The sequence below is a fragment of the Carassius gibelio genome, chromosome B7 (genome assembly GCF_023724105.1).
Source record: "Carassius gibelio isolate Cgi1373 ecotype wild population from Czech Republic chromosome B7, carGib1.2-hapl.c, whole genome shotgun sequence".
Classification (NCBI taxonomy): domain Eukaryota; kingdom Metazoa; phylum Chordata; class Actinopteri; order Cypriniformes; family Cyprinidae; genus Carassius; species Carassius gibelio.
Genome location: NC_068402.1, coordinates 32,034,725 through 32,046,641, shown reverse-complemented (window position 1 = coordinate 32,046,641; position 11,917 = coordinate 32,034,725). Strand labels below are relative to the sequence as shown.

Sequence of the window (11,917 nt, the reverse complement as noted above, 5' to 3'; positions counted from 1 at the left end):
GAATCGTTTCCAGTGTCTCCGAAATACACTGCGGTTTGAACCTAGGAGGTGCTGCATTGTTATTATTGCAACAGCAGTGCTTCATAATTTTCTTAAACAGTGTGGCTGCCCAGACCCTGATATTGCAAATGATGATGACCAACATGTCCCTATCGCTGAGCTAGCCAATGACAGAAATGGACTTGCTTACAGAGATGCTTTTGCTTTGCAGCACTTCTCATAAATGAGCCTTGAGTGATACATAAATGATTGGCATAGACAGGTAAAAAAAAAATTCATGAAATTATTTATTTAACTGAGATTTTGTTCCAAAGTCAGTTGACACTGCTGCTGCTTCATGTCTCTCTCTTTCATAGACAACTCAAGATGAAGGATTTTCATTTTGACTTCATGTTCTTCTTTTAAATATTGTAATTTACGTTCATGGAACTCTATGGCAAGTTTCTCATGAATGGTCATCCTTTTCCCTCTTGACCTGCTGCCTGGATTAGAGACTGCTGGATGCAGACTACTGCTACTGCAGGAGACTGGATGCTGCTGCATGTTGGTGCTGGCTGCTGCTGGATTCATTTGAGCATCTTGACTGTTCCCTGCGCCCCCCCAAGTCCTGTGTCAAGATCAGGTCATCTTTGTATGAAAAAAATAAATAAATAGCATTACATTTGACTTCAACAATAAAGGTCATTACATAATTTTTGTTACAAGACATGACTTGCATTTAATTATGTTGGATGGGATAGCACGTTACTGTAAATGAGACGTGTTAAATGAGTCTTTGAAAGATTCCTCACCTGAACTGTCCAAATGGTCATCATCTGGAATACCTTCCAGGGGTTGCTGACTTTCAATAATCCCAGCCAACAAGTCCCCCAACTCCTTTGTGTCTGGTGGAACTGGGAGTCCCCCGCCTGTCTTGAAACGCTCTTGACACGTAGCAGCAGTTGTTTTTTTCAGGTTTATTTTTATGTTTTTCCACAGGACCTTTACAAGATAATATATACTCTGAAGTAGGACTTCTATATAATATTGTTTTCTTTTTACATTTCATTAATGAAAACATTTATAATTGACTGATTTGTAAGAATGGGGCAACAATAAATCTTACCTGAACTTGTTGGAGTGTCCGTTTGGTTACTTTTTCATTTGAGTTGAATTGATTCAATATGGAAATCCATGCCTTCTTCTTCTTGTTTTCTGTACCTGAATCATGCTGTTTGTTTTCAATTACAGGATAATTTGATACAATTTGTTTAAAAAGGGTCTTCTCAAATTCACTGAGGTTTTTTGAGCGTTTTCTTCTGCCTTGATCCATTTTTTGGTTAAGTGTAATGACTCCTGTTCCACACACTCCTTAAGACTAATGAATTACAAGTAGTCCATACCAGGTTTTTATAGCAACCTCTCCTTAGCCACATGTGCATGCCATTAATCTAATCGGGTTTCCAAAAGATGATCTCACTTGTCCTTGATTACCTTAATCTGAGACTCTGTAGTCTAGAGCTAGTTAATCCAAATTTAAGCAACATCTCAGAAAGTCAGTTGTTTAGTGTGGATTAATTTAAGTAGAATTAGCCTAGTCCTGGTTTATTTTAAGCCATTAACGGGAAACTGGGCCTGAATGTTTATTGTTTTTTCTCTGCTAGTAGGATGATTATAGAATGTGCACATAAAGCCACAATTTAATATTAGGTTTTATTCTGTTCATAAAAAAAAAATAAAAAAAAATGGGCATACACCATACACATTGGTCACAAATTTATTTATTTAAACTCGGAAACCATAGAAAGATCATATTATTTTCATTAAACAACATAAAATATAATACAATAATTTAAATTATTCGTGTTATTCATTAAAATGCATTATATCATTATAAGAAACATGGCAGTCATTACAATTAAAATCCAATTTCTGGTTAAACCTGAAAACCAAAGGAAAAAATATATATTTATAGATAATACAACACAATATTACACATCATTAAATAGTAATGTGACAGATTTGCTGGTAGTAATGACATGAATGAGTCCTAACAGTCATGACGTACCCTACTCGGCTTCTCATAAAAAAAAAAAAAAAAAAGAAATTATTAAGGTAAAATCTACATATAGTTCCAATTAAAATATTGTTTAGCATAAAATGTGTTAAATATTATAAAACAGGCTGTTGATTCATTAAATGTTTTATACAGTATAGTGAAGCCTCTCCTCCATTTAGGTTTTTGGGCTGAAGGTTGCAGGCTTGTCTTCCAGTGGATTTGCTAATAACCAAAGGGAACTGACAATACAGGAACTAAAAAACAAAATCCTTGGAACAGAAACTGACATCAAAAACTAACCTTATTTTTTTATATATATATATATGAGCTATAAACATGCAAACAGCAAACTGATTATATGAAATTAATTATGAGTAATTAATAAGATGTTAACAATGTGTCATATAATCCATTTAAATGGAGCCATTCATGAAAGCAGTTGAGATTAATGTGCAGTGGATAAGATTTGAACTAATTTGCCTTGTGATTAAAATCTTTGTAAATTTGTTGTAAATTCATTTCTGAAAGAACACGATATCATTATAGAGATAACTCAGAAAAAAATTCCAGAGTTATTTAAGTGGTTTTCTTTTTTTCTTTAAAGCATTTGCTATGCGAGTTACATTGAAATGATCAGTAATAGCTGTCATTTTCTGAATTACTGGACGAGTTGCATAAAGCCAGTAATCCTCTAACATTCTCCCTCAAAGTATTTATAAGGCCTGGGACACCATCGCTATAGAGGAGCCGATTCTCAGCAATATTTACCATTGCCTTCATCACATCTTCCATGGACTTTACTACAGGCTGCCAGAGGATGAAACGTTGTGTTTGTTTCTCGAGGACAGTGACTCTTCCACTAAGAACACTCAGAAGGTTGACGCTTCTCCGGACCACTTGCTGAATTTCAGCTGTGTCTTTCAGATGCTCTTGAACCTCTTCAATCTTCCACTCAATCCTCTTCAGTGCTTCATTGGCCTGCTCAATTTCGGCCTGTGTCTCCGAGATTATCCCCTCGTAATGTAAAGCTTTTGTAACCCAGTTCCACAACTGAGACTCACAGTTTTGTTTCTCGCTTTCAGCATGTCTCAAGGCATTTGAAGCTTCTTCAATTCCCCGCTGTCCCTCGGTAATCATTATTGGACCTAGAGAACAGGAATCTCTTGAATACACATCAACCAAAGAAAAACAAAAAAACTTCACAAAGGGTTAAGAGTAATCTAATACTCACCAGCAATCCATCCAATAATTGGTATTGCAAGCAATACCCCTCCTGCAATTGTCAGTCCTTCACCTGTCTTCACTCTGTCTTGTTGTACGCTTAGGGCATAGTTTGCTGATTCTAGGTTTTTGACAGCCTGTGACAAAGCTTCTTTGGAATACTCTAATGAAACTTCAGCCGACCTCTTCTCTTCGTGCAATTTTTCCATGGTCATGTTTTTTTCTTTCTTCTGCTGCTCAACGTTTTGCTTCTCTCTAATAAGTTGCTCCATGCGTTCATCCAGATGTACCAGTTTGTCTTGAACCATTTTCTCAGTATTTTTCATGCTCTGCTCCGCATCCTCGATATGTCTCCTGATTTCTTTGTAATTGGAGCATGTGTCTGTGGTGGGATCGACTTGTGCATTCATAAGGGACTTGCAGATGTTACAGATCGAGACAATTCCTTCATGTAGAGACTTAGAAACTGGCTCCATAGACTGCAAATCCATAACACTGCAAGTATACAGATTTTTTTTTTAAAATGCTTTGATGGTGTAACTGAATAGTTTCATCACTGTGCATTTAAATGTAATATGTGCAGATTAGATAAAATCACTTACTCATGTCTGTAGAAATGGTCCATCTTTCCTGTCACACACAAACACAAAGGATAATATAAACAGGTGTTTTGACAATAAGATCACAAATAATGAAATAGTAACAATCATTTAAGAGTGCTGCACAGTAAATAAAAAAATACAAATCTACAATCTCAATGGCACTAATATCAGAACGTCTTGGTTACGTATGTAACCCTCGTTCCCTGAAGGAGGGAACGGAGACGTTACGAATGGGATCTCGCCCGAGAGCCCAATCACCTTCGAGTGGTACAAAACGAGCCAATGGTACACAAAGTACCTTGGTCTGCGGAATTTGCATGGCGAGCTCCGCCCCGCAGAGCGGGTATATAAGGAGCAACGCGAGCAACTCGCATTCAAGTCTTCGCTGAGGAGCCGAGCCAGTGACCCGGCCGTTCAGCGGAACAGCGATGTGGCAAGGGGACGTAACGTCTCCGTTCCCTCCTTCAGGGAACGAGGGTTACATACGTAACCAAGACGTTCCCTTTCAGTCGGTCACGTTCGACGTTACGAATGGGGTCCCTTACAAAACGCCACATAGCTGTCTTCCAGCGACCCGTGTGAGTGATAGCACCCTGTCGTGAGGCCAGCACGAGTGAGGGCCTATACAGCTCGCACAGAATACGCTGGGTAGCATATTCCAGCTGGACATATGCTAGCAGGCTGCCTGCCCGTGGGAGGACTTACAGAAGCAGGTATCTACCAAGGTGGTGATACATAAGAACTCTGAGGTACCCAGCCCGCAGGGTGGAATTTTCAACGACAGAGCTGGCAAGGCTTGCCAAGGGAAAGACACATGCTGCGGAGAGACTTACTGTGGACATACACACGTGGGATTACCCAGAAGGGGAATCACGACACATGGAGGCACCTAGTTCCACACATGGCTGACCAAAGGGCATGTACGCAAGTGTTGGACATCAACAGTGCTGGAGGAACCCAGGGTTCTGACTGAGGAACTCACCTGAGGGGAATAGCGCACGCATCCAGTCCGCGGAGTGGAATGGCGAAGCAAGCGGATTGACACCGAGCAGGTCCTTACTGGCCCGAAGGGGCGAGTATCCGGGAGGACACGGGCTCTACACGGAGATTATAAAATCTTGCGAATGTGTAGGTGTCGCCCAGCCCGCAGCTCTACAGATGTCCGCTAGCGAGGCGCCATGCGCCAACGCCCAGGAGGAAGCTACGTTCCTAGTTGAGTGAGCTCTCACCCCTAGGGGGCATGGCAGGTCTCGAGCCTGATAAGCCAGGACAATAGCATCCACTATCCAGTGGGATAACCTCTGCTTGGAGACAGCCTTTCCCTTCTGCTGGCCTCCGTAACAGACAAAGAGCTGGTCTGAGGTCCTAAGGCACAGAGTTCTGTCCACGTAGGTGCGGAGCGCACGTACTGGACAGAGCAGCGCCAGGGCTGGGTCTGCCTCCTCCAGGGGCAGTGCTTGCAAGTTCACCACCTGATCCCTAAAAGGAGTGGTGGGAACTTTGGGCACGTACCCAGGCCGGGGTCTCAAGATAACGTGAGAGTTAGCCGGCCCGAATTCCAGGCACGCTTCGTCAACTGAAAATGCCTGCAGGTCCCCGACCCTCTTCACCGAAGCCAAAGCCGTCAGGAGCGCAGTTTTCAAAGATAAAAACTTTAGCTCTACTGAGAGCAAGGGTTCGAAGGGAGCTCTCTGCAGTGCTGATAGAACCACTGCGAGGTCCCAAGAGGGGACTTGCTGAGGGCGAGGCGGATTGAGCCTCCTTGCTCCTCTCAGGAACCTGATGATCAGATCGTGCCTTCCAAGAGACTTACCTTCAACAGGGTCATGGTGAGCCGAAATGGCAGCCACATAGACCTTGAGGGTGGAAGGAGACAACCTTCGTTCCAACCCCTCCTGAAGAAAGGAAAGCACTGACCCAATCGGGCACTTCCAGGGGTCCTCATGCCGTGAAGAACACCAAGTGACGAAGAGGTTCCACTTCAAAGTATAGGCATGTCTGGTGGACTCGGCTCTAGCTGAAGTGATGGTAGCTACCACCTGTGGTGGCAAGGTACCTAAACCTTCCGTGACCCGTCCAGAACCCACACATGTAGGTTCCATAGATCGGGACGTGGGTGCCAGAGGGTGCCCCGTCTCTGAGAAAGAAGGTCCCTCCTCAGAGGAATTGGCCAGGGAGGGGCTGTCGCGAGGAGTACAAGTTCGGGGAACCAGGTCCGGCCGGGCCAAAAAGGCGCAACCATGAGGACCTGCTCCTCGTCCTCCCTGATCTTGCACAACGTCTGTGCAAGAAGGCTCACTGGGGGAAACGCATACTTGCGCAGGCCCAGCGGCCAGCTGTGTGCCAGGGCGTCCGTGCCGAGGGTGCCCTCGGTCAGGGAGTAAAACAACTGGAAGTGGGAATTTTCTGGAGAGGCAAACAGGTCTACCTGGGCGTCTCCGAAGTGTTCCCAAATCAGCTGAACCGACTGGGGGTGGAGTCTCCATTCCCCGGGGCGAGACTGCTGTCGTGAGAGCTCGTCGGCTGCACGATTGAGCCTGCCTGGAATGTGAATGGCACGAAGCGACCTCAGATGCTTGTGACTCCACAGGAGGAGATGGCGAGCGAGTTGCGACATGCGGCGGGAGCGTAGACCACCCTGATGGTTGATGTACGCTACGGTCGCAGTGTTGTCCGTGCGGACCAGAACGTGCTTGTCCTTCAGCAGGGCCCTGAAGCGGTGCAGAGCAAGACGTACTGCTAGCAACTCGAGGCAATTGACATGCCACTGAAGTCGGGGTCCTGGCCAGGAGCCTGACGCAGCATGCCCATTGCACATGGCACCCCAGCCCGTGGCAGAGGCATCTGTTGACACAACAACATGTCTGGACACCGGTTCTAGGGGCACGCCGGCCCGTAGAAACGAGGGGTCCAACCACGGGGTGAAGTATCGACGGCAGGCCGGAGTGATGGTCACTCGGAGCGTGCCCTGTTGCCATGCCCATCTCGGGACTCGGTCGTGAAGCCAGTGCTGAAGCGGTCTCATATGGAGTAGCCCGAGCGGTATGACTGCCGCCGCGGACGCCATATGCCCCAGGAGCCTCTGAAACAGTTTCAGTGGAACCGCTCTCTTGCCCTCGAATTGTCTCAGGCAACTCAGCAGTGACTGCGCGCGCTCGTTTGTAAGCTGCGCGAACATGTCGACCGAGTCTATTTCCATACCGAGAAAAGAGATCCTCTGCACAGGGGAGAGTTTGCTCTTTTCCCAGTTGACCTGAAGACCCAGTCGGGCGAGGTGTCTGAGCACCAGATCCCTGTGCTCGCACAACCGCTCTCGAGAGTGAGCTAGGATCAGCCAGTCGTCGAGGTAGTTGAGGATACGGACACCCTGTTCCCTGAGAGGAGCCAGGGCCCCCTCCGCAACCTTCGTAAAGACGCGGGGAGAGAGGGCCAACCCGAATGGGAGAACCTTGTACTGATATGCCTGCCCCTCGAAAGCAAACCGAAGAAACGGTCTGTGTCGAGGAAGAATGGAGACATGAAAGTACGCGTCCTTCAGGTCGATCGCTGCAAACCAATCCATCGGACGAATGCATTCGAACATGCGCTTGGGCGTTAGCATCTTGAACGGGAGTCTGTGCAGAGCTCGGTTCAAGGCACGCAGGTCCAGGATTGGCCGTAACCCACCTGTCTTCTTGGGTACTATGAAGTAAGGGCTGTAAAAGCCGGACTTCATGTCGGCTGGAGGGACCGGCTCTATCGCGCCCTTTGCCAGCAGGGTCGCGACCTCCGCGCGCATGACAGGGGCATCTTTGCCCACCATCGTCGCGTGGACACCCCGAAACCTAGGGGGACGCCGGACGAACTGAATCGCGTAGCCGAGCCTGAGCGTCCGGATGAGCCAGCGGGAAGGCCTGGGGAGCTCTAGCCAGGCTCCCAGGAACCGAACCAGTGGGGTCAAGGGGACTACAGGCGTACCCACAGTGGGGCAGCGTGGTGGAGCAGACAGCCCCGGCATGAGAGGCATAGCGTCCCTTAGCGGGGGCGGAGTGCGGGCACTCGTCTGACTCCAAGTGGCAAAGAGGGCATGAGAAGGCGAAGCGTTCTTGAGCCGTCTTTGCATGGAAATTGGCAAGGGGAGAGGGGAACGAGAGCGGCGAGGAAGCACGTCGCCAGCTGTCATTCGTGGCCTCTTGGGACCCGGAGGTAGAGGAAACAGCTCTTTTAGTGAAGATTTGGGTACCACTGGCCGCAGGGCCAGTGGCGGAACAAAAGGAAAACGAGAACAAAGGATTCTCCCCCGGCCCTCCTCCGGGGGAAGGAGTGGTCCTGCTACCATCTCCTGATGAGCTGACGTCTTCAACTCCAGGTCGCCCGTCTCAGGAACGCCGCTTGGCCTGGCGTTTGGCAGGTTTAGGGGCAGAGACGGGTTGCGCCGCCCTTCTGCGGCCATCTCCTCGCTGCGGCCGGGGGTGAAGGCTGCTGCTGTGGCCGAGCGGGAGTGGAGGAGGCCACAGGGGGCGCCCTCGGCAACGAGCAGGCTGAGGTTGCGCCGGCGGCGGGGTGGAAGCAGCAGAGGGCCGCCGGGGCATGATGTGTCTGAAGGCCTCAGACTGCTTCTGGGCGGCAGAGAACTGCTGGGCAAAGCTCTCTACCGCGTCGCCGAAGAGGCCATCCTGGGAGACCGGGGAGTTGAGGAGCTGAGCCCGATCAGACTCCCTCATGTCTGCCAGGTTCAGCCATAGGTGGCGCTCCTGGACCACCAAAGTGGACATCACCTGACCCAAGGAGCGCGCAGTGACCTTCGTCACCCGGAGAGCGAGGTCGGTTGCAGTGCGCGCCTCCTGCAAAACCCCTGGGTCAGCACTGCCCTCGTGCAGCTGCCGGAGCAGCTTGGCCTGATAGACCTGCAGAGAGGCCATGGCATGCAGGGCAGAAGCGGCCTGGCCCGCAGCTCTGTAAGCCTTGGCCACAAGCGTGGATGAGAACTTACAGGCTTTGGAGGGCAGCTTGGGACCACCACGCCAAGCGGAGGCGCTCTGTGGACACAGTTGCATCGCAACAGAGCGCTCCACCGGGGGAATCCCAGCATACCCCTTGGCCGCCCCGCCATCGAGGGCAGTGAAGATGGAGGAAGAACCAGAACGGTTTCGGGCAGTTAAAGGTGCCCTCCATGAACTAGTTACTTCCTGGTGCACTTCCGGGAAGAAAGGAACCAGAGGGGGGTGCTGGCGATCCGCATGAGCAGCCCCCAGGAACCAATCATCCAGCCTCGAGCGCTCAGGACAGGGTGGAGGATTCCACTCAAGCCCGATGCTCTCCGCTGCCCGGGAAAGCACGGCCGTCAGCTCGGGATCAGACTCGGACAACGCTGGCACTCCCGAGGGAGGCAACGCAGCCGAACCCTCATCTCCCGAGGACTCAAGCCCGCCTTGTGATGCGGCGATCGACATACGGTCCTCTTCGCGAGCCCCGAATGAGATGTCAGGAGCCTGAGAGGGTCCAACAAACTCATCCGGGAACTCAACCGGCTGCGGCGTATGTGAGGGGGGTGTGGCCCGAGGAGGTTCGCTCGTCGGGGAAGCCCACACGGTAACCCTCAGATCACCCTGGCCACCAGCCGAAGTAGCTCTCTTACGAGAAGAAGAGCTAGAACGGGGTGTGGCAGAGGGGACTCTATACCTTTTAAGGTAATCGAGTCTCGATCTCAACGCCGAGATGGTCATGTCCCCGCAATGAGAACATGAGCCATCCACGAACGCAGTCTCAGCGTGCTGGAAGCCCAGACACAGCGATCGTGACCGTCACGAGGAGCGATATATCGACCGCACCCAGAAATACACGGGCGAAATGACATCTTTAAAAAGACGCAAATCGGCCCGTATCTCTTTTGTGAGAGAAATTTGTCTCTTTTAGAGGTGTTGAAGCGCTCAGGGGAACGCGGGAGCTGTCGCAGGAAACCCAGACGAACCGCTGAATCACGCCGTCACACCAACACCAGCTCTTGCTTGTAAACACTCCGGTGATTGCAGCAAGCGATGTGCTCGGCTCCGAAGCGAAAGCTTGAATGCGAGTTGCTCACGTTGCTCCTTATATACCCACTCTGCGGGGCGGAGCTCGCGATGCAAATTCCGCAGACCAAGGTACTTTGTGTACCATTGGCTCGTTTTGTACCACTCGAAGGTGATTGGGCTCTCGGGCGAGATCCCATTCGTAACGTCGAACGTGACCGACTGAAAGGGAACCTTGATTTCAGTCTCAAAAAAAAAAAGTTTTTTTTTTTTTTTTTTTTTTTTTTTAAGATAGAGCCAAGGTTAAGATAAAACCTGTTTTTCCTCATAGCTGTCAATCCTGAAAGTATTTGTTACATAAAAATTAAGTGCATAAAATTGCTCTAATCTTTTGTTGACTAACCAGTTTTGTCTTGCTGAACGTGCATCACACTGAACTTTTTAGATACAGATGTTAACAACCGGCAATGGTTTAGAAAAAGTCAATAGTTTAGTACACAGAAAAAGAATATGCTCTTTTGTATGTACACATTTTGTAGCAATGTGTTACCGAAGTTGTGAAAAGAATTACATTTTCACTGAGAATGAACTGTAGACAACTGTACGTGCTATTTGTTTAAACTTCAAATTCAAAGTGATTGTAAAAGATTGTAACAATAACCCTCAAAACGTATTAACCCCGCAAGCACATAATTTACTGAGAGAATAAATTGTCTACTCTACATGAACCATTGGTGCTTGAATCCTGATGATTGCAGCTTATACAGCTATATTAATTTCATAACCTTTTCCATAACAAGTCCACTCTCACAGTGGGGGGGGGGGGCAGTCCCCTTACATTATATAGTATATATTATATTATACAGTATATTTTTAACTATATGCTTTAAATTTGTTATTCATGTGATATCCCTAAAAATAAATGTAATAAAGTAACACTATAGCATCTATAGCATGTTTAATCAAAAGGTCCTAAATGCAGTTGCCTTACCCTATCCAAAAGTCAGAGCAGTTTCATCAAGTCATAAGATCTGTTAAGGTGCATTGAGAGTTGTAGCAACTTTATCTCTTGTTTTGGTGGTCTCTGTTCTGTAATGGGCGTTCATAGTGCTGGAGCTCAAATGCTATTGGTAGATGCCTTGCTATATTTAGAAAATGCGATTAAACATGGTCACAGGGCCTCTTGAGCTGTAGGTTATAAGGTAAGGCAGAGTAAGATGTTCTAATTTTATATCATGGGTTATTAGTTTTCTGGGACACTGTATGTTGAACCTCATAGTATTTATTACTTATTTATTGTTTGGTGTCTATTTTATAAATTAGGATTTGTGGATACATTCAAATGTTTAAATTTGTGGAGTAAAAAAAAATCCTTTTAAATACTTTAATTAAAAATGTAATACTTCATAAGGATATTCAGTATTTCCATTAAATTGATGTACAGATGTGACATAGATTTGACATAGATTGGTGAAACGTTTTTCAAAAAATTTTACAGTTTAACTGAATACTTGTCATCAATATGCTTTAAATATAAACACATAATATGCGCAGATTGGATAAAAGAGCTTACCTACTTATGGAAATGGCTCATTTTTGGATGGTATGAATAGATGTTTTTGACAATGAAATCACAAATCATCCAACAGTAACAATAATTTAAAGGTGATTCAAGACAATAATTAAAATAATGCTGTTTTTACAATTACAAAGAACCTTGATGTCATAAGATGTTAAGATAATGATAAAGATAAATGTAAGATTGAGATGAAATCATTTTATCATAGCATCCTGGAAATATTTCTTTCATACTGAATCAGTGCATAAAATTGTGTAAATTTTTGTTGACAACAACCAGTTTTGCCTTACATTGAGCTTTTTAGACACAGATTTCAACAACATGCCTACTGCAAAAAGTAGTTTACTACATGGAAAAAACAACATTAGACACATTTATATTGTAGCATTGTGTTACGAAAGTTTAACTTGTTTAGATTGTAGCAGTAAGCCCAAAATGTATTAGTCCCTATATGTACATTCTTTAGTGAGAGAATTAACCGTCTACA

The 11,917-nt window shown here is 46.7% G+C and overlaps 1 protein-coding gene across 1 annotated transcript; it reads right to left on the bottom strand.

Annotated features, from left to right (window-relative positions):
• Positions 1-1,744: 1,744 nt before the first annotated feature.
• On the bottom strand, positions 1,745-10,919 carry LOC127961201 (uncharacterized). Its single transcript, XM_052560218.1, has 4 exons — positions 10,843-10,919; positions 3,862-3,889; positions 3,270-3,754; positions 1,745-3,183 (listed from the first exon to the last, which is right to left on the bottom strand). Exons 2-4 carry the CDS (start codon positions 3,882-3,884, stop codon positions 2,672-2,674), a joined length of 1,020 nt encoding a protein of 339 aa, XP_052416178.1. The 5' UTR covers positions 3,885-3,889; positions 10,843-10,919; the 3' UTR covers positions 1,745-2,671.
• Positions 10,920-11,917: the final 998 nt, after the last annotated feature.

Excerpts from the sequence above, each read along its gene's own strand:
- LOC127961201 (XM_052560218.1), bottom strand. The coding sequence starts at position 3,884 with ATGGACCATTTCTACAGACATGA. Across the intron at positions 3,755-3,861 it reads GACCATTTCTACAGACATGA|TGTTATGGATTTGCAGTCTA; the intron begins GTAAGTGATTTT and ends GTATACTTGCAG. Across the intron at positions 3,184-3,269 it reads AATTATTGGATGGATTGCTG|GTCCAATAATGATTACCGAG; the intron begins GTGAGTATTAGA and ends CCTGTTCTCTAG.